The sequence below is a fragment of the Odontomachus brunneus genome, unplaced genomic scaffold, assembly GCF_010583005.1.
Source record: "Odontomachus brunneus isolate Ranch 3 - 2012 unplaced genomic scaffold, Obru_v1 Obru_scaffold_016, whole genome shotgun sequence".
In the NCBI taxonomy this organism is placed as follows: Eukaryota; Metazoa; Arthropoda; class Insecta; order Hymenoptera; family Formicidae; genus Odontomachus; species Odontomachus brunneus.
In genome coordinates this window covers 219,934-243,808 of record NW_022639466.1, presented here as the reverse complement: position 1 = coordinate 243,808, position 23,875 = coordinate 219,934, and the positions used below count along the sequence as shown (strand labels likewise).

At 37.9% G+C, this 23,875-nt stretch overlaps 3 protein-coding genes across 13 annotated transcripts in view; 1 reads left to right on the top strand and 2 right to left on the bottom strand.

The window, feature by feature from the left end:
- The window catches only part of LOC116841528 (neurobeachin), a 581,065-nt gene that overhangs the window by 520,049 nt on the left and 37,141 nt on the right, over positions 1-23,875 (top strand). The gene's annotated exons all lie outside the window — the stretch shown is intronic.
- On the bottom strand, positions 2,988-5,512 carry LOC116841532 (protein mab-21). Its single transcript, XM_032809585.1, has one exon. The coding sequence runs from the start codon at positions 5,175-5,177 to the stop codon at positions 4,080-4,082; it is 1,098 nt and encodes a 365-aa protein (XP_032665476.1). The 5' UTR covers positions 5,178-5,512; the 3' UTR covers positions 2,988-4,079.
- On the bottom strand, positions 8,627-11,450 carry LOC116841531 (protein mab-21-like). The gene has a single exon (XM_032809584.1). The coding sequence runs from the start codon at positions 10,841-10,843 to the stop codon at positions 9,743-9,745; it is 1,101 nt and encodes a 366-aa protein (XP_032665475.1). The 5' UTR covers positions 10,844-11,450; the 3' UTR covers positions 8,627-9,742.

Here is a 23,875-nt window from a genome sequence, read left to right as displayed (position 1 = left end):
GCGAGACTAGCTTTAAGTTGATCTCGTCGTAAAGGCTTATCTAACGGTTAAGCTCCCTGCTCGACCATTTTATCATTTTCACTCTGACCATGCGGTCCGGTTTCATTGGCTGATTGCGAGAATATCGCGGAATCGACGTTGGACACAAGCGATGATTTATTATGTTCGAAACTCGACCCGACGAAGGAAGGGATGAGACATCGATATTATGTTGTGCTGCCGATTCCATGTAATCGAGTCGGGATTCGCTGAATCCTGTTTTGATTTGGACGCCTTTGTTTGAGCTCGACTCGACAGCACAACAAATCATCAGTGCGGCAGTATTGTTCTATGTCTCATAACTCTCTCGAGTTAATAAGATTAGAGCGCTTGAATATTCCAGAAAAAATCTGAATTCGCCGAGCCGAATCCCGAACAGTTATACTGTACAGAATAGTACGCAATATTTTCTTCTCATATGAAATTTGATCTTCGCGCCTATAGTATTCAAAAGATATATCATGATGCGCGTAATGTGACTCGCTAGTGGCAATTTAGTTATCGCCATAACGCTCTCCCTTTTTCCTGCAAGAGACATTCTGTCTATACCACGATATGACGTTCTGCTTCTACACATTCAAAGTAGCAGCTGTTTAAAACCTGCCTGCCTGCTCGATACAAGTTATTACGTAGGCCGTAGACGGTTGCGTATAAGCAACGTCCGCAGTAAAACATTGAGATAAGACCTAATTAGCTTATCAATAAAGGATGTAGAGAAAAGAAAAAAAGAAAAGACGATGGTAATTACTGTACGCGATGGTAATTACTGTATCACATCGAAGGGAACGAAATTGGCAAAGAGAAGTTCACGTGTGTATTACTATCTTTATAGATATGTAAATAATTCCTAATGTTGGCTGGATTCAGTAAATCATGTTTAATTTTGCTTCCCAGATAAACTTTTATGATTATCACTACGTAAGACAATCGATGATGGAAAGTTCACAATTTTCCTAATTATAAAGTAAATATATTGTGTACTTAATAATCATAAGATCATAAGATTTCATCATGAATACATCATGAAATTATGTAAATTTGTTGTTACATTGATGCAACAACAAATTTTCTAAAAGTTATATTCAGATTTTCACTTTGCATTTTACATGACATTGTTTTTTGAACAAATTTTGTTAATTCTTTTAGAGTATTTTTATTTCTGCAATCTTTACAAATCGACTAGTAAAACTATCAGAACATTCTTCATGTTATACTTCTAACTGATGGTTTAATTAAAAAGACAACACAGTAAAATTTCACTGAAAAAATCAATTGATAATAACAACTGTTCTTATTGTTGATGCAGTTTGCAAACACGGATAGTGTCATTGTACCCAAATACGTATGGAAATCAGTAATTTTATCGTTACAAACATGAAAAGTTGGACTTAACACAGTGCTCTCTAAATTTCTTGGAGTGAAGTTTCACTCAAAAGGAGTGGATATTCATTCTATGTCGTGGAGTGAATTTTCATTCGACAAGTGGAGTGATGGCCGTTACTCGAATTAGAGTGACTTTTCACTCGTGTGGAGTGAATTTTCACTGAGAAAAGTAAATGGTTCAGAAACAATTCATGTATCATTATAACAGTCATTTCCACCAGTTAATAGCAACGGCTCAATAGGTACAAAATAAGACTCAAAAGTCAGAAATTCTCAGATCTCATGTGGTCAGCGAATTTTTCTAAAATTATAAACATATTTGTAAATGGAAATAATTAAATGGCATACCATTAAAAACATTGCAATAACTAAAAAAATCACTGGCAACCACAAACACTATAGAACTAGAGATTTTCCTTTTTATCTAATCGTAAAAATTCACTTTACTTGGAATAAAATATTCACTAGTTGGTGTGCAATATTTATTCTTATGAAAAATGAAATGTCACTCCATTTAAAGTGACAGTATTTTCACTATCGCTTGGAGTGAATATCCATTCGGTTGTCACTCTATTTTTGGAGTTAGATTTTCACTACAAAAAATTTAGAAAGCGTATAACGAATTTGTAATATATGAATTTTGCGGTGAAACCTTGCTTTCATTGATCAAAATTATGAGATATAAGATGAAATAGTAAAGTGGGAGTGTTTTCATTAAAAATTAATAGATATTCACTGATTATCGGTGAAATGCCTTTTTTATTGTTTTAATTAGAAATATTTTTACTGATTCACTTTAAGAAAGTATATACGTATATTTGACAACACAAATGACTGTTTACACGACTACGATTAGTCATGTAAAGAAATAAAGTATATACACGCGGTGTGATGTCACGGCTGATTGTCTTCCTTGTGACTAGTAATTCTTATTTCTGCTTAAATGCGTATAAACAGATACACGAAACGGATTCAATGGTTAAGTAAATGGATACACGCTTTCAAGAGCACGTGTTGTATAAATATTGCGATTACTTTATCATACGTATCTGTAAACGTATATACTAAATAAAACGTTAAGTTAGGTTAGATTAAATGTGCAACATAGAATTCTAGTTATTATTCAATATCAATGAAGAAAGACGATTCCTTTTTCAAACGATGGAAGACATGTCGGTTTCATAAACCATAGTGAAAAAATGCGCGTGATCGAAATATACACCCCGTTCTTATTCCGCGGTTCCGGCTCGCGATTGTGCGTTACCGTCGCTCGACTTCGAGACGTGAAAGAGGAAGGTGCGCGTTCCTCCTTTTCGCTGATTCCCTCTGCGCCTCAATCTCCAATGGCGACGCAAAGGACAAAAAAGTGCGAGACCGACTGTAAAATTTACGAGACCTAACTCGCTCTCTTCGCGACGCTCTCATCGGGTGAAACGTTTAACGATCGTCGCACGGTGACTACCAACGAGATTCGGCGATATTTACGACGATCCATTTTTCGGGGAGGACATTGTGGAGTAAGGAGTGGGTGTGCGTGATGTGTCATCAACCGACGCGTAGCAGGCTTCCATATAAATAGTACTATATTTCACATTTTTTGTTACAATTCAATAAATATCTTTCAAGTTTTATTTACATAGGCGGCTAAGTGGGATGGGGTGGGTTTGGGAGGGGAAAAGGGTTCGCGAGGACGCGGAGGAATTAATAAGAGAGAAACGATTAACCCTTAACCATGGTCACGATCACTTTGATCAGAACGAACGCATTACTCAGCGCGCAAAAGATCTCGCGCGAAGAACGCAATGATTATCGAACGCGTTAATCCTTCAAGTGCCGCTGAGTTGTATGGCAGTGTCTGCGCGCGCGTGTATGTGTATAGGCATAGTTTTAAAAACTTGTTACAAGTACTGAGACGAGAACATTATCTTTCGTGGTGATTAGGGGAGGCTGCAAATTTTCGTTCCTTGTAATCTGCACCGTTTAGCGTTCACTGATTACGAACGTTCGTAAACGATTGTAGTATTTAAAGGGTCGAACGTGTAAAGTAGAAATTCTGACCTTTCGGTGACAAAGTTCTCCTACCACAGGTTAAAGGTTATCTTACGCGCGTCGGCTCAACATTGTAACTAGGCGTTACAGCGAATCGAAGCCGTAAATGACAATTCTCCTCGACTATAATCCTCTATATTAATAAGTGCTTCGCGCCAACAGTAAAAACGGAACTTGTCTCTAACGTCCAAATAATTATGGCACTAATTCGATGGTCTACGACCAATCACATGTTCACCATACACCACGTACACGCGCAATTACATTCGCGAGAATTGCTTCCACACACTGAATATATTCCGAACGTCGACATTACATGATCCTCAACATCGGGAAATGCAGCGCGTGCTTCTCGAGGATTCGGCAGCGCATTGTACGAGAACAATAACCAGAGGAAGTTATTCCCGCACATCGGCACGCCCCTCACGTCACTGATCTTTTAGTTAGACGTTGATCCTCGCGCGATCTTTGCATTACACAGACATTACATTATCAAACATGTCCATACGTATGGAAATCAGCGACGATGCGCCATCGTAGGAACGTGCGATGAGATTGCGAGATCAGTTGACGACTCGTATAACGAGCAGTCACAATGAAGTCGATCACTACAGTTTCTCCAAGGCGCGACTGTTCGTTAACAGTTCCCTGGTGAGTCTCCACACTTGCTTCGCGGCGTTCTCCAGACCGGTGGGTGATTTCCCTTTGAAAAGATCGAGATTCGGTAGGAAGTAATGCGGACATCTACGACACTGCAGGCAGGAAATCAATTGCAAAAAAATCCCATTTATTCGTTCGGCCAAACAGCCGTCCTCCCACTCCGTCTCGTGCGGGTGTTTCTCGCACTCGTATAGCAGCAGAGTCTTCATGTGATAGCTCGTGACTGGGTTTCCTGGCAGGTCCAGGTGCCGGTCCCTTAGGGTCTTCAGGATGCTGAGGCAACGTTTCCTACTCGCGCCTTGCAACAGTCGGTTCTCTGCGTCGATAAACGACAACGCCCAGGCGTCGCCCTCCATGGCGGACTGCTTGCCTTGTAGGCCTATGCATTCTTTCGAGAGCATGTCGAAGCCCTCCGCCTTGACCTCAGCAACGATATTCGGATGCGGCCAAGGTATGTGCGCGATGGGCCAGTGCGAGGCCGACCTCGGCCAGAGGCCGGCGCACTTGAACGCCGGCGTGATCTGCACCACGTATCTCTCTCGTATCCGTAGCTTCACCTCGGTGGTGTCGGCAATCATTTTCACCGAGTCCCGGTAAGTGCACTTGTCGCACGCTTGTGCCACTAGAGTCTGAAATCTCGAGCGTATTTTCCGGGCCGACAGGTAGCCGGACGCGGTGATGAACTCCACCCAGAGCGACATGGACCTCTTGCGTCCGTCGCTCAACTTCAACACCGCGCAACCCGGCAGGGTGCCGTCGTCCACGAAATTCAACACGCCCATCTGATTCAGGTAGATGACGATTTCGAATTCCGTCGGCGAGATCACGTCGAGGCCGTCGAACCGGCCATTGTAATCCGTTAGAGATGAGATAAATCTCGGTTCCTGCACCTCCACCTCTTTGAGGACGTCCTGCACCACTCGGCACACCTCTTGAATGGTTTTTGCCACCTGACTCTTCCTGTTCATTACCCGTTCGGTAAAGTACTTGTTGAACTGATAACGCATCCGGTTATGAGACGTCAGCATATCTGGCGGCACCAACATCGTGGACCGTTATAGTCCACGGATGGCTATTAGACGATCTGTCTCAGCTTTTCCGAATCATCGCATTGCCGCACCCTCGCGCCTAACTTTGTCGTTGCTTCACGATGTTTCCATCGAGCACTTTCCGAGCAATGTCTCGATCTTATTCAAGGAACGCTTGCGATGATTCCCACGTTTCAATTTCTTCTTCTTTATCCGAAATCCAATTGCTCCTTCCTGCTCAGAATGCACCGTGCATTGGAGACACGAACGAGGCGGCAGGAGGAAGTATCACGAGCGTCTCCGTACAGGAGCAGATTGCCGACTGCGCTCTTGTCTACCTCCTCCGCGTCACCCATCCTCCGTGGCCAGCAAGGACATACAACATAGTTAGCACGCCTCCTCCTTGCTGGCGCGTCCCCCAGCAAGATCTCTTGGCCAATGGGTAGCCTACCGTGCTGTATAGGCGTGGTTAGCTACAACAGACCGACAAGATCGATCCGACGCGTGCACACCAACAGTTCCAGCAACATTTACGTGTGACGTGAGGGATAGAGGGACGGAGATAACGCGAGGTAACCCTCGTGGTAGCCCTTCTTTCTCCCCATGAATTATGCAGGAACCGCTTGGTTTATTCCCCATCCGCGAAGGCTCGGTCCCTCCCTGCAGCCCCTTTAGTTATTCCGAAATTTTCGGCATGGTGGACCGCAATCGTGTCCGTGAGATAGAGTTACCTCAAAAGCTCAAAGAAATATTTTGTTCTTAACGGGTTAACGCGGGCGACGGTCGGTGCACGCAAAAAAATTATGTTGCATTCAAGTAAGTGTTACTTTTTTAAAGTATTTTATAAGTTTATATACTCGTAAATCTATCATAAGTTCATCATAAGTATAAAATTTATTTAAAATACATCCTGAATTTTTTCTAATAAAGTTTAGCATTTCTTCAGGAACATTAAATTAAAACAAAAATTCGGTTTGCTTACTACATAGAATCGAAACAAGTTCTTTGATAAAATTTTGTGATATTCTTGTAAAGAGAATAAATTTTTTCTTTTGAATGATAATGAGCTTTTCTAAAATTTATGATGAGTATATTTTAAGAACTGTTATCAAGAAAATATTCTTTATTGAAAATAACTGTTAACTACTTAAAAGAAGAAGAAAAGAACTGTAATAATCGCTTTTCTTAACGATAGAATATTTTTCTGTGTGTAGGTCATAAAGGTAACTCACTAACATAATCAATTGGTTGACGTTAGAATTATCAAGGAACGTTCAAATATTTTTCGATAGGAAAACACGAGTCTAGGAAAGTATCTTTAGTAGTCTTTAGTAGTTATGTTAATAAGGTGTTATCGCGGTTGATAACGCAGTCGTATATACCGGTGAAAAAAATCACAAAAAGTGAAACATGTTAATATTTATATAAACGACCAAATTGCAGTGAATTTCTGATACAGAATTAGAAGGTATCGATTAATTCGGTTTTCTACAGTCAATAAAGATCTTTGCTGTTCGTGTTATAGTGCAATAACGATTATCGTACGCACTCAAAAAGTGGTTGAGTATATAGTAAAACGAATGGCACCAACTAATGAATGCTATTGCCAGGAAAGGCAGACGCAAGACGTTAAGGATAAAATTAAGATAAGGACGTGATACTCTATGTAGGCGTATAATGAAGATGATAGTGTGCCTTGTGCTGCCAGCAAATCGCCCCAAGCTTCTATAACATGCATTTACTTATAAGTATTCGACATAATATTTGTGTATACATTATAACCTGATATACACAACATGTTATTCGCAAGAAACTCTTGCGAACAGAGAGCAAAGCGATCCTGCTGAAAATAAATTGTACAAGAAATTGTACATGAAACATGCTCGATCAATTGTTATAAAACACGACATTTAAGAATCGGGTGATGTTTAGTAATTTCTCTACAAAGTTCATCAAGTTAGATAATTTTTCTCCAAGATAGCAACAAAATATGTTACAATTACTCCACGTTAGCACTTTTGTAAGATAGATCGAAGCAAATCGAATCATAGAATCAAATAAAAATAAGACTTGAGACAGTTATCATTAATTGTTTTGTTTCAAACGACCTGTTTTATCATGCTAGTTGGCACGATAAAACAGCTTATTTGAAACAAAGAACTTGACTCAAATCTTATTTTGATTTGCCCTGTGATCCGATTCGCTTTAGTATACTCTGTAACAAAAATATTACAATTGTGTAGAAATATAATTGTAGATTAAAATATTATAAAAATAATGCTGAATCACAAAAAATAAAATATTTTTACCGGAAAGAGGAACTACTATTTTTTTATATATTTCGACATGTTGAAACCGAAAATGACGCTTAAAATAATGTAACGCATCAAGTTTATAACAGGCAAAAATGTGCAAAATGAAACATTTTTCATATTCTATATAGGATATGCTGTAATTAAATTTTCTTAGCTTAAAAATAACATACATACGGGGTGCTTCATTTCCGTGAATTCTCTTTGCCTCTCATGTATGGAACGTTAATGATATATATATATATATATATATATATATATATATATATACATGAGAGGCAAAGGGACTGTCACGGAAATCAAACACGTCGTAACTTAATACCCTGCTTATTAAAAGTTTTATATGGTTCAACATATAAATGTACGTGATTATTGCTTTCAAGCTAATCACAGTAAATTTAATCACAGTATGCATATCTTATGTAGAATATGAAAAATGTTTATTTTTTAGCCGTTTTTGTCTGTTATAAACTTAATATGCTGCGTTATTTTAAAGGTTATATTCGGTTTATTCAGCACGTCGGAATACATAAAAAATAATAATTATTCTTTCCGATGAAAAGATTTTTTATCTTTTTGTGATTCTGTGTAATTTATTAAGTTGTATAAGTACTCTAAAACATAATCAATATATTCTTCACTGAAGTACCGTACTTGTAGCTAATGGTTCCATTACTAGGACAGTACTGCAATCAGTAAAATCTCGTCGAAAGGGTCGATTAATAATAGCGGCTATTCCAATTAATGATATATTTTGCAAACACAGACATTCTCATTGCATACAAGGGACATAATATAGCGTATAACGAATTTGTGTATGACAGATTTTGCAGTGAAATATTACTTCCACTAGTCGTCATCAGTGAATTGATCATCGGTGAAATATTCTTTTTGCTTTTTTTATGTATTCCGACGTGCTGAAACCGAATATGACCTTTAAAATAACGCAACATGTTAAGTTCTTGTTATAAAAAATGAAAACAGCACCAAATTAAGCATTTTTCATATTCCACATAAATCATGCACACTGTGATTCAATCGGAAATATTTTCACTGATTCACCTTAAGAGAATATGATAACTTGAATCTTTTAATTTCAGTTTGATGTAATTGCAAGGCAAGTATTTTGTCGCTTTATTGAGGGTAAACGTTCGCTTCGTTGAAGGTGATAAATGCATTTATTTATTTAATATTTACATTTTATGTTTCTCAAATAATGTGTGACCCAATAATAAAATAAATAATATTTAAATAATATAAAAGAAAAATATGTACATGTACATGTAACAATGAGTACTCTAACTATCATCGGTAGCTTGCCGCTAACCGATTATAAATATCAGATCAATAAAGACAACAAATCACATTTTTCATCATAAACATGTAATTATATTAATAGTTAATTAAAATATATTGCATATTTTAAATACTCTCGCAAGTAACTTAGAGTGCAAACACGGATTAATCTTATTAAAATATACGTTTTAAGTGTCAACGTTCGTTGGCAGAAGTTTTGTACGGAACGTTGCAAAATATTCAAAAAAGATATCGTATCTTGCAAATTTATCCAGAGATGATATCGGAGTTATATTATTTTTAATCGTTAGATCTAACAATTAGCTTTCTGATCGCTCATAACCACAAGTTTCTCTCGCTCCAATTCTGGGTGCGTTTTTCACATGACGATCTTATTGTTATATTTGTTTAATTTTCTTCGAAATTTTCCGCTGTATCTTATTGCAATTGTAATTTTTATATTCGCAATTTGATATAATCGCAATTAATAGACGCAATAATTATCATCGGAGTAAAGAATCGCAAGAGATAATTTATTTTAACTGAACTAATCGGACAATCGGTATGTATTGCAATTTGCATTACAGCTTCGTCAATTCTGCATCGTCAGGCAGTTTAACTTTCACGCGACTACTTGAACCGGGGAAGAGAGTTACAAATGAAGTTAAAAACCCGGTTACTCATTTGAAAACTATTATTGCTCGTTAAATCACGATTGCTTCTGAAAGGAAAACGAGTACGACTCAAAGTGGCTCGCGTGTCGAAAGTCATTTCGTAACAAATGCACCGTCCCTAAGCCCTTGATACAAGCGTGTATTAAGTAATAGCAGTAACTGCAATACTGTTTCGCGTGTAGTATCGGAAAAGCGCGTAATATCATGCGACGGCGATGTTCCCAAAGTCCCGTTACACGTGTCATCGAGCGATTTCCGGCGTGTCACACGTCCTATAGTGGTAAATTCGGGAAGGAAGACGCTAAAGCTTTTCCAGCGCGCGGCTGTTTGTAAGTAGCTCCCTCGTAAGTCTCCAGACTTGCTTCGCGGCATTCTCCAGACCGCTGGGCGACTTTCCCTTGAAAAGATCGAGATTCGGCAGGAAGTAGTGCGGACATCGGCGACATTGAAGGCAGGATATCAGCTGCAGGAAAATGCCGTTAATACGATCGGCCAAGCACATCTCGTCCCACTCAGTCTCGAGGGGATGCTTCTCGCACTCGTGCAACAGCAACGTCTTCATGTGATAGCTGGTGACAGGATTGCCGGGCAGATCAAGGTGCCGGTCCCGCAGGGTTTTCAGTATGCTCAGACATTTCCTGCGGCAGCCGCCCTGCAACAGCCTGGTTTCCGCTTCCGTGAAGGATAACACCCAGGCGTCGCCCTCCATGGCCGATTGTTTGCCCTGAAGCGCCACACTTTCCTTCGACAGCAAGTCAAAGCCTTCCGTCTTCACTTCGGCCACCAGATTGGGATGCGGCCACGGGATGTGCGGTATCGGCCAATGCGCCGCTGATCGCGGCCACACGCCGGAGCACTTGAACGCCGGCGTGATTTGCACGACGTAGCGCTCACGTATCCGCAGTTTCACCTCGGTGGTATCGGCGATCATCTTCACCGAGTCCCTGTAGTTGCACTTGTCGCAAGCCTGCGCTACCAGAGTTTGAAATCGCGAGCGTATCTTGCGCGCCGACAAGTAACCAGACGCGGTGATGAACTCCACCCAGAGTGACATGGACCTCTTGCGTCCGTCGCTGAGCTTCAGCACCGCGCAGCCCGGCAGGGTGCCGTCGTCGACGAAGTTGAACACTCCCATTTGATTCAGATAGAGGACTACCTCGAATTCACCCGGTGAGATCACCTCGAGGCCCTCGTAACGACCGTTGCACTCTGTCAGCGACGAGATGAAACGCGGCTCTTGCACCTCGACCTCCTTCAACACGTCTTGCACGACCTTGCACACTTCTCGTATAGTCTTCTGCACCTGGGCCATGCGTACTTGCACCCGCTCGGTGTAGTACTTGTTCATCTGGTACAACATTTTCGAAGTGCCGCCCATGATATCCTGTGGAACCAACATCATGACGAGACTGTCCGCTTCCGATGATTCTGAGAACGTTCCTGCGTTTCGGCCGAGCGAATCTCATTCTTCCGTCCGCGTACTCACTCACCGATCAACCTGTCATCGTTCCTGTCATCGTATATAGTTTTCCCAAGCATGATACGCGACGGGGAGTGGGGGGATGTCCGCACAACAATCGTGTCACGTCGATCTTGTCTAAGTTTTCGTGCCGAGGGGAGAGCACCGCTGAAAACTCGCGATCTCGCAAAAGAGCTCGCGCCGAAACGTGTCACAGATGAACGAACGTCGTGCGTGCCTAATCGTGCGGCAGATGTACGTGCAACGAGCGCAACTCGAGGTGTCTCGCGCGCGCGACGACAGAGAGAACGTTGCTGACCACCGGCTCGTTCCACTGCTGTTGTAGTTGTATGCCCTGTTCCCAAGTCCCGCCTCCGAAGCGACAGGGTCACGTGGAGCGTGCGCGTTGTTACCACGCCTCCTGTCGTTCTTGGGTTCCTCCACCACTGTGTCGTTCCTTCTGCCGCTCACCGCACCGTCGCTATCGATAGGCAGTGATAAGCCCTGCGGTTGCGAGACCGCGCGCGAAGCTCCATCACTACTGATATTTTCACTTCCAGATATACCTGTAATCCAGTTAACGCAACTTTACACATGCCTCGCGAAATTTGTATACGCGCAAACTGGTGTAGAAATCTTCTCATGTTTATCCCATTTATTGTCGGATTCCAATAATATTTTCTTAAGAAAGGAAAACTAAGAAAATTCCGACCTGTTTTTGGTATATTCTTGAATTTTCTGAGTAATTCCTGGTCAAGAACTCGTATATTTACGCACGAAAGTATATATAAATGTCTGATTATTGAACTCGAGTTCTAGTTGATAATTCTTAGGTACGTGATGATTCTAATGCCGCCTAGAAAAATCGGGGAAAACTAGACAATACGTATAGGAATCCCCTAAATATAATACCTTATTTTATGCAATCATTAGTAGAAGTATCTTTAACTCATTCAACTTTTCCATGCAAATTCTGTCTTTATAAGTGTATAAAACGAGGTATTACACTTAACATTCCTATACGTGTTTTCCTAGTTTTTACATACATATACATATACTGTGTACATCTATGTTAAATTTAGATATAAATCTAAATATATAATTAAAAAATATATCGACGAAGAGAGAGAGAGAGAGAGAGAAACCGGTTAGTAAATCCGATTGAATTCATATCTATTTTTCTAACTAATATCCCTATTAAAAGTGGGACGTTTTCCAATTGGATTTAGATGAAGCTTCCCGATCTTAGCAATAAATAAAAACCGAGTAGATCTCTGTTTATATATATTTCCACAAGTTCTGTTTGCATAATTATTTTTTCTATTACCTATGAACAAAATAAAAACTTAGTTATAAGAGATTTTAATATTCTATTTAACACCTATTTTGATACTTTGAAGTCTATATCAGTCTCTGTTAATTCTATTTAATCCACTAGTTTTGTCGAAAGATTTTCTTTAGAACCTAAATGGCATTCTTTGCATTTTCTGCCATTTAGTTCTTTAGAATATACAGATGTTAGAAAATTCAGATCCATAGCTGAAAGCTATAATAGCTATAAGCTAAGTTAAAATTTCGATTCAAGTAAAGAAAGATCCTTGTAAGAAGTCTCAACTGAATTTTAACGCCGAATATTCAGACTGATGTTTTCGGTCACGATAATTGAGATGTTGTTTCTTATTATCTTTTCATCTTGTTCCTATTCAGTTACATGAATTTTTTTCTAAATAGAAACTTTTTTATATGAAAATGAATTCGTGTTAAACTCATTTATACTTTTCCTGCTTTAAATAGTCAATCTTTAAATAGAAAGTCTTAAAGAGTCTTTAAATAGAAATCATATCTGTTATGTATGTATACTTTGTTACATACAAAAGAAATGTTGAATGATGCGAAACAATGGCGAGAGAACAATCAAACTCGGAAAAATGCATGGATACTGTCTAAAGGGACTAAAAGGACTTTTAGTTTGGAACTGCCCAAGTCGGCAGTCGGTCTATATTAGTAAGAGACGCACTCCGCAAATAGATGAGCAGTTCGCGCGATTTCACGGTATGATAATTACAGCCAAGCCAGACGATAACATTCACATACACAAAGATGTTGAAACGATTATTTGGACATTGGTATAAAAGGCAGAAAACGTAACGACATCTTCCGTTCACGACCACACACACGAATGCAAATATGCAGCTTCGATGGAACGTATGTACACACAAATAGGGGCAGGTGTACGCGACGAAAAATAGCTTACAAACGCGAGATACTGTGTCCCACAGCTTACCTTTTATGCGATGATCGTAAAAACTCACACCACAAATATCCGTCGAAGAATACCGATCTGCCCCCTGCGGGTACATCAGATATTTCAAGCGTAAGATTTCGCCGATTAGCTTCCGTATCTCCAGGAACCATCATTTTCCACCCGTTTTTTATTCAACCCTTTGCGATTGAACAGAAGACTGAAGGACAATGTCAACGTGTTTGCTACGTTGAAATTTTTCTTCTCGAATCAATACCTTCTCGAAACAATACCTCAGCAATAATCAGAGCAAATTGTGCAGCAGTTCTAACGGTTGGAACAATCTTGCTGAATAGCTTTGTGACTAATACGCGTTGCCTCCGAATGACAACATATCTTTGCTACCTTCGACGTGGCAATCAGTATCTTCTTCGATTTTTCTTCCCTTAGAGTGCTCGAGAAAATCTCTAAAATTTATTGAAATTTCTTTTATCCTTCTTTGAAAATCATAATTTTTTGTGAATAACAAATTATTAAATGTTTTATTTTTAATGATTTGTAAAATAAAAGCCCTAAGAGAGGAACGAACTTTTTGGACCTCAGACACAAATTATTCTGATTGTCATTCGAAAGGTTAAATATGTACCTCTTATATACAGAAAGAATGGTTTTTTTGAATTTAACACATTTTATTAGATTCAAATAAATTTATCTATTGAAATAGTCTAAATAAATCAATTGGTGATCTATCAAATATGATTATTTGACTTTCTACACAATACACAAACAATAATTTCAAAAAATATCTTTACCTTAAGCAAAATATTTTTTTTTATAGAATGACATTTTGAATGACATATTCAAAATATCAACTGATTTCATTAAAGCAATATATAATTTTTCCAATAATGGTATTTCTTATTTCTAATAGTAATTTTAACTTATTTCTAATAAGTATAATATAAGTATTTTTTGTTCTAAGTAATTTTTATTCTAAGTAATTTTTTTCTCGTCGAGAGCACTTATCTTTTCCGCGTCCAAATAATTTATTATAGATTGAATATATACTACAAACAAGATAATATACAATAACAATTGACATACAATGACCGATACACAATGGATTCGTTAATATTCATGACGAGTTATCACGTCAAATAATTGTAGACACTGAGATATTACTTATATGGAACGCGTATTACCGTACAGTAAGATGTGACACGTAAAAGAAGCAGCTAAATGTTCTTCCATCTTTATTTAAATCACTCAAACATTACAATGGTTGTCACAAACAATAAGTTATTCGAAAAAAATAACGCTTTTTACTATAGAATGTTTTCGTCTCATTGGAACGATATTTTATCTAATAATTTTATTTATTATTTGGTTGAAAAATAAACTTTATTTTTTTTTTAAGTAATAGTATTCCAATAAACAACGTGGTTAGTTTAAATTTAGATTTAGAATTTAGATTTTTAAGTAAATATGTTATTAAAGATAAAGAGAGAGAGAGAGAATACCTACCAGAGAAATATTTATTATTTGAGATATTTTTTCTTAGTCTATATATTTTTTAACCTTTCTCCTCTCCTTTTATTCGACCAACTCTCTACCGTACTTCATTGTCCAACTCATCGTGTATGCTCCAATGAGCAAAGCTGCAAAGCGAAACGGCGAGTTATGTACCGGAGAGTCGCGCCACGTTCAATTCGCGCTCCTCGTTCATGGATAATCGAATAAAGCTCGGGAATCCAATCTACTTCAAGTTGGAGTGGTAGATTGGTACCCGGCGGTCCCCACTTTGCTCTCGCTAATACGACTTGATTCATGAGCCGAGCACGTGTGTCGTACTCGCTCTGTCTCGTTCTACTCGTTTCGCTCTCCCATCTCGCGCGTTGGTGCGCCGAGGGGTCAAACGTTCTGCTACATCAGCCCTCGCATTAAGGCAAAACCCGGGGGCTCCTTCCATCCTAAATGTGCCTTTCATCATCTCATTTCGGCTTGATTCGTTTATCATCTAAATTATTTGTACACCGATGTTTCTCGCGGCATGACGTAAGGAATGACGTTCTGCGAAATTATCTCTCGATCGAACTCTGTCCGATACTCGGAAGATTCGCCAGAAATATTAACACCAATACATTTATTCGTATAATATTAATACCATTAAAAAAGAGAGGGAATTCTCGGAAGAGATCGGAATTTCTAAATTTTAATTCTCGAGAATTCTAGAAATTAGACATATATTTTGAAAAATTAAATTTTCAAATAATGTTGACAGACCTGAAAAATCTCTTTTATTGTGATTCTTCAGAGAATAAAAAAATACTAGCAATTTGATATCCCTGAAGCAAAGTCGAGCGATCGATGTACACCAAAATATATTTCGCCCTCCCCAGTATTCCGCACACAATAAGCGCGAGCAGTACTTATACTTCTGGTTTACATTCCGTAGACTCGTGTTTCCATTGTGTAACATTTCTATCGAGGATCGTAGCGCATCTTCTGGGGCGGCCACCGGGTCTATACAGACGGTACGTCGAATCGACCTTGTAAATCAGCTCGAATGAACATCCCCGAGTAAATCCCGGATAATCCGGGCCTCACTCGTTGAGCTTCGGCAGCCGGCAGACAGACAGTCTGCCGAGACTATGGAATACACATACCGGTCTCCTTGGGAAATGGCACGGAAAAGAGATTTTTTTCCAGACATCGCGATTTTATTTTCGGAGGAATCACCACGATCACTAGATAAATCCATCACGGGAAAAACTGCGCGAATCGACCGATCGAACGAAAAACAAAGTTATCTGTAGCAGCAAGGATTTGCGTGTTTTAACTCGTTTTAACATATGAATATCTAAAAGTAAAGCCAGGAAGCATATATAATATTTAACTATAAAGCAGATGTATAGTAACAACTAAAGTAGCAAGAGTAGCAGAAATTTTATTATAACAGTATTATAACATTTTTAGTTACACAAATAGATACATTTTCAGCAAATCATGATTAACTGCGGCATTAAAATGTTCTTTTCCGTGTATTATACTCAAATAACGATCTTGTTTTAGTCATGTAAATCACTCATTAAGATAATTGACTCGCAACAATACCGTTAAAAAAGTAATGGCTAATACAACACGGAAAACGGTCACAAATTTGTGCTAAATGTTTATATGCGCTAAATACGATATATAATATACAGTTTTGTCGCTATCATTAAATTATGTCAATTAAACTTATATAAAGTTTAAAAATTCATAAAGAAATAATCGTTTCTTGCGCTTTATATACACACACTAATGCATGCTATCAAAGAAATGATCGTGACACGTCGAACTTTTCCATATTTTTCACATTTTTACATGTTGCTTATAGATCTTTAAGGTTATTTAATTATTCTTTCTTTTAAAAGATACTTAACCAAGAAATCAATTTTCCTAAAGGAAATTATAACGCATGTAATATTGCCAGATCATTACCGTTTAGTTATCACATACTTCAATTGCTGTAATTGTATCAGAAATTGTGTACTTTACAATCAATTTCTCTTAATATTAATCACTAAAAACCTTTTTTATTGAATCAGTAGATCTATTTCTCTGATGACCAATGAATATTCATTGATTTTTAGTCTAAATATTACCACTTTACTGCTCTCTATGCTTATAATTAATTTTGGCTAAAAAATAATATTTCTCTATGCAAAATCTGTAATACATTTATCTGTTATACATCAATACCAAATCTAACTTTCTGCGTTTGCAATAATGGAATTAACGGTTTACATACGTCTTAGTATGATATTGTCTGTTGTTGTCTGTTGTCTATTATTCGCAAAGTGCATCAATAATGGGAATTGTTGCTACTACTAACTAATTCTTTCAATAAGCTTTCATTGAGTGCTATACTTCTAACTAAACCAGTTACAAGTATAGCATTTCAGTGAAGAATACACTAATTGTATTTTAGAGAGTAAATAGTGAGTATGTGTTACTTTGTAATTTTTTAGTAATATTTTTAGAAGTGTGTTTTCATGCATGAGCACGTCGCCTTCTAGTTTCTCATTAAAAGCATAAAAGCACTGTGATCGCTACAATTAAACATGTGATATCAGAAACAGTTTCCATATCTATAATGCAACATATAAACTATACTGAATTTGACTTTAATTATTTCAGTTTCACCACGATCAATCTCTCTCAAATGGCGTATATGTGTAAGTGTTTAATATGTTATTAAACTTGGGAAATATTATTAAGAAGATAGGTTTATGGACTAACTATTACCTTGTATATCGCGAGACGGTTGCATCTTTATTGATTGGTTCCGCTAGAGTTACCATCATATTCATATTCACTTGGAGCGCTCGCACTTGAAAAAAATCAAGAACTACACAACGATTAAATGCCCGTCGTTTGCAACGCAATTATTAACAGCAGCGCCGTTGGCTTCAATCTTCTTAGCATACACGCACTAGTAGTTCAAACGAATCATTAATACGACAGCCGGTTTGTCCGCATCTGTTACCGGAAACGAATCGCATTATCCGCTGTTTTATGATACCCGGCACAAACTCCGTCACGGGTTAATTAAACGGAAAGAACGTCGTTGTCTATCGCGTGTCATTAGTCCAAATAATTTCGCCGGCCCATCGCCGCCACGTCCTGTTTATGCTAGATCGTCGACGATTTCCTCGTTACGTGTGTCAGGTGCAGACGAGTATGTGTCGTTCTACAAGCTGACGATACTTTCTTGTACATCTGTACGGCAGCAAATTTTGTAGAACGCGAGTTACACCCCGTACGCGGTGTATCGTCCTTCGTGCGTTACACGCCGCGGTTGCGTTATCTCGCGCGATGCTGCGGCAATAAAGGTATGAGAACACGCACGTGGCAAACATAACTCATCGTCGCTTGGGATCGCCGAGATAGCACCCGAGTGTTTCGAAGATTAGCTGGCGCATCCGCGGAAGCAGATGCTGTTCCGCTTAAACAAAACTTCTCGGCTTGAGAGTTAAGGAACATTCCAAAAAGAAAAAAAATTTCGAACATTTCACAGTTCTAGATCATACGCAGAAAATTATTCTCGAAGATATAAATATTCATTAATCGAAAAAGTAGCCTTGTCCGAGAGAAATACTTATAAGATAGAGAAAATTTGAATAAAATATGGTAAGTTTAGAAAGTAAAAAATAAAACTAAGCAAAAATAATTTTTTCCAAAAAATATGAAACTTCAATAACTCTAGGACGCATATGAGAAAAAAATGTAAAAAAAATTTGTTTATTGCTGTCCTATATGAATTTTTATTTTAATATAAGTACATTCGGATGCGTAATACAAATCTTGTAAATTATATTATTAGTATGCTATATTATTCAAAGAAATTTCTACGTGTAAAAAAGCCCCTTAACTTTGCAGCCTTAACACACTCACGCTATAAACAGAGTAAAAAAGTAGAAGCTAATTAGTACTCGCGCTAGTAGAAAAGCAAAAACTCGATTACCAGCGTGAATTCTTGGCTTCTGCTTTTTTACTTTCTGCTTTTTTGCCAAGGTAAGAATTCTCCTTAAGAAACAAGCTCTGCTATTAAATATTGTACTAGATCGTCTTGCGCCAAATGCAGGACGCAGTGTGAATCCTGCATAAGAAAGATACATCTAAAAAGATATATCCTGATTAGTAGTTCTTAATCTTTCAATTTTAAATCTCCTTCGGGGTTTCTGTGAGAGGTTTTCACAGTCTTTCTATAGTCCATATAGGCCAGCTCTTAAATATTGGCCAACTTTAACTCGTTCATCTGCTCGATTTCATCATTTTATAAACAAAAATTGATTTTATTACTCGAAACAATATATCATGTATTTGCTGAAAACTTTATTCTAATGAATAAAACGTTACTTACGTTTATTCATGCGCGATAGAGAATATTAACACAGAATATCAAGACGCTCGAAAACGTACTTAGCTTCTCGTATAAAACCAATACAAATCTAAATCAATCTTTTTTTCTAAATCAATTTTTTCTTTTTAATATCGTTCCGATTTTAATAAAATTTAAAGACAAATTCTAAAAGGAATATTTTGTGATTTTATTTCCTCTCACGATGTAAATATACAAACAAAACACGTAACTTGCATGACCTTTGATCCAACTCTCTTAAAGTGAATCAGTGAAATATTATTGAAAGCAGTAAATATACACTGATTTGCAGCTATAAGTACAGCATCGGAACTGTTCAGTGCTATACTTATAACTGATATCAGTGACTATTCATTGATTCACTTTAAGAGAGAAGAACCTGATCTCCCCTACATCTCAAAAAACGTCGAAAAATCTCTTCAGTACAAATCATTATTGCATTTATTTATCTGTTTTATCAGCGAAACAGGAGACAATAAAGATCCTTTCATTGTCAAGATAAGGATGTGTTGAGTTATGTTGAGACACAAAGGTAAAGCTTCTTCCTTCACCAGTTATTCGTATCCCGTCGCTCTTCTATTGCATTCACATTGCGACGAACGTGATTTCGGCGCTTACCGAAACGACAAGGAGGGTTCACGTGGGCGTTCAGCTGAGCTGGAAGAGCGGCGTGTCCATTATTGTCCGACGCTTAATCTGTTTGTTGTATACCGCCGGCGGGCTGCTAAGTGGTATCCCATTCTATGGGTACCCTATGACGTACGTAGAACTCGTGAGCAACGAGGGGGCTCCCTTGCGAACGCGACACATGTTGTTACATCACGGCGCCCATTGTCGTCGCGGAGCAACCCTGGGCGCTCCGCTGGGTCGGCACGGTTTCGGTCGGTGAGAGACGAGCATGGAGGCATGGGGAGAGCTCTAATCGCGCACCACTTGACACTCCGCGGCCTGAACTTTCTCTTTAACCGCGTGTGGTCTCTGCCACCCAGCCGCTGGCTCGCGTCGCGACATGTAAACGTATTATTTTTGTGTCCCGTCGTACGATGCGTATTTTGCGGCACGATGGGGTCTCTCAAATGGCGCTCCTCCGGAGATGAATATGTCGCGTAGACTTGTAATGGATGCGTGCGGCAAATATCGCGCGATTCTCTCCTGCGAACGATAATCGCGCAACGTGCGAACAATATTCGTACTTACGTTTCGCTGTTTCTCCTTGCTTTTGAGGTAAAATTTTCGTTTTCACTTTTCATTCATTTTGCACATTAATGTGTCGATTTAGACGGAAAACGTCACGTCAGTCAATGCGATCGTAAAGGGTGAAACAATGCGTCACGCATCACACGTGTGTGTAGATTAACTATCACGACAGATTTATATATGTAAATTTTACAGCAACTTTAAGTATATTATCACGAAATTCAGCAACAGATAGAAGTCGTTAATTCTGTCGTCATAAATGGAAAAAAGTTAGATTTAGTACTGACATATAATGAGTTTGTTTATTACTAATCTTGCGATGAAATCTTGCTTCCACTTGATCTTGTTCCACAAAATCGACGAGAAATAAGACGGAGCGGCAAAGTGGGAATGCTTTCATTAAAAACCAGTTAATTCTCATTGATCATTAGTTGAATATTTTTTTTATCGATTAAATCAGAAGCATTTTTATTAGTTCACTTTAAGAAAGTAAATATAATTAAAAGAATTGTAAAGTTTCCATCATCGATTGTGTCTCACATCGTGATAATCATGAAAGTCTACTTAAACAAAAACGAATGAGTTAATCTGTTCTTGGACAGGGTACAATGCGAAATACGTGATGTATCTTTGTTGCGGCTGCAGGTATTAAAATAATGGATTCTGAGCCACGATGCGGCCGTTATCAATCTCAAGCAGTGTTTGCGGAGAGCTTGCGCAGATCGCCTTAGGGGTTGGTTACGTGCGTTCGCTCCCCGTCTAGTTGCTAATCTTGCGCGTAGCAGCAGTTGCGCAAAACTACTTTAGTAAGATCATTGTGTGAATTTCGAAACCACGAAGAAAAGAACAAAAATTGCGTGCCTTTCTCTGCAATTTTATAATGTTTTACGCAACTGTGTTACGCTGACGGACGTACATCCCTAATTTCCGCTGACAACTGCACGTTCACGCTACAATATGACATTGACGGTCCCAAGAGATTCGAAGCCGCTTATGTTCTTATGTTCCTCTAATTGTGATATATATGCGTCACGCCATCGTTATCAGTTAACATTCGTTCAACATATTCGAAAGATGTTTCAACACAGCACGATATCCTTTCTTTCTTTTCTCTCGTTAAGGTGGTTTACTCATTTCTTTACGCATCCGACTGCGAGGAATCATCATCATGCGAGGAATTTACTTTGACGATTCGCCGCGTCGGTGGTTTCGTGGAAATATTAAGAAGTAAAATACTGTGAAATATAGGAATGATAGAATCAAGACGCACTGGAGTCACATAAATTTTCATGTTTTACTGACGATCCGTCCTTTATTAGCGATCGTTTGTTAATTAATCGAAACAATCGTACTCATCAGAATTAAAGCATCGTATAAAATGTGCATTTCTTATTTGCTCCTTCTTAAAATATGATGAGAGTCTCATTAAGAAATTTCATCTGTTTCATGTTTTTGACTTGTATCTTAGCCTATGGCGGTCGTTGGAATACCTTTGCCAGTGCTATAAAATTAAAGAGAGAGAGAAATTTATTTATAAAAATATTTTTTAGTATATTTTTTCAGATCAACATTATTACAATTTAAATATATATTTCAATTATCTAACACTGTAAAAATATTGAGAGACATGTTATCTCTATGAGGTTCAATAAAACAAAGTATTCAAACTTTAATTACATATTAATAAACAAGTTAGAAAACCAAGAAATAAAAAATGGGTGATAATATAGACTGTCAAGAAAATTCAAGGAGTATAAGTAAAAAACACAATTAATGGAATGTAAATCTTCTTATATTTGAAAAAGCATTGTTTATAATCACTGAACAAATTATTTTGTACATTAAAAAAATAATTATTTATTAAAAATTATTTATTGTCATGTATACCTCTTATACGAAAAATAAATAAATGGAAAAACAAAAACTTAATATATGATACAATAGAAAGGAACGGAAGAAAATTTGCCTTATTTTTATGCAAATTCTTCGAATTTTTTGTTATCTTGTCTTTGTAATGGACTATATTATCAATACATCTTACATAATAAACATAAGTTTCCTATTAAGTTTCCATTAAGATTAGAAATAGCAATGAAACATTATGTATTCGGCGTCGCGATACTACGTTGCATAATTCCTATGTAATTAAGAAAGTTAGAAATGGCAATTATAAACGGTAAAACATTATTAAAGTAAACTTTCTTTAAGGATGTTAAAGTCGATGACAAACTCAGACAATGTCGATAACACAGAGATGATCGTCACTAACACAATCACGCTATACTTTTCATATTTCTTGTACAGATTTTACATAAATGTATATTGCTTTGTTTTACCATATTCAGAGAAAAACCATGCATATGTAGATATTTTTCTGCAAACTTTTCACATATTCTCAAGTTTTTTTAATTCAGATACAAAGATACAGCAATGTTCTTTCAAATTTTTCTGTTTGGAGCATCCATATTTTCGATATGTACAAGCTGCAGAACTTTTAAATTAGGCAGATATTACATCGGTAATATTTGCCTAATTTGAGACCTTACATTACAAATTTTTTTCCGTCTTCGTCACATATGGAGCGATGCTCCTATTTTTTTGCACATACTCTTATTGCGTAAGAGCATTTCTAATTCTGTATAATCAATACGACGTGAACTTACGCAGAAAAATGTCAGTATCCTGTTTTCAGCTTCAGTATCCCTTTGATCAAGCAAGAGCAATTCGACTATCACATTGTCTAATTTTCAGACAAAATAAAAACAGATAATTGTTTATATATCCATGCACGTTTCTCGTCTAGAGTTCAGCGTTATATATAACAAGTTTATAACAACTTTCAGCAATTGTCATCAGAGTGTAATGCTTTACAGATGAAATAAGATTATATTCCATATTTCCGTATCTGTGTTTATCTCATAATCGATGCTCCTATATTTTACTCCACTATGAAGCGAGGGATGATTTGAGTAACAAAACTAGTATAAATGGCATGCCTGAAGAACACGAATAGCTTCTAAATTCCGTGTCAATCAAATTATTATGATATTTTGCAAAATTAGTATCGACTCACGTAATTCAATATGTACCATCGCCGCTTTATCCTTTAATACGCTGTTGCCTTTTTCGACGACAATCCGTGTTGAGGTGTCTTCGAGCACCGATGCTGACTTCGGTAAGTTCGACAACATTTCTGGTTACGTTTACTTTTGCGATAGTCGCGTTTTTATCGCAAGAAGCCGTTTGTGGGAACGTCGAGGAATACAGATAAGATCTTATTGACATTTTTGAACGTAGGCTTTTAGGGCGTAATCAGCCGAATGGATTATTTCGGTGGATTATTTCGAGGATAATTTCATTTGCCGCGCGTAAGGACATCGCGGCGGCACGATACGTCCTCATTAAGAAGCAAAAATTGAAGGCCTTGTTAAGCATGGGGTGGTAAATCGAGATCCCTTATTTTGTCTCCTTCTCTCTTCCTTCTCCTCCTTCTTTTATCATGTTTGCCGATCCTTTTTCCCTCTACCCTGCTCTTCTTTCTCCCTTCCCCTTGCCTCTCTCTCTCTCTCTCTCTCTCTCTCTCTCTCTCTCTCTCTCTCTCTCTCTCTCT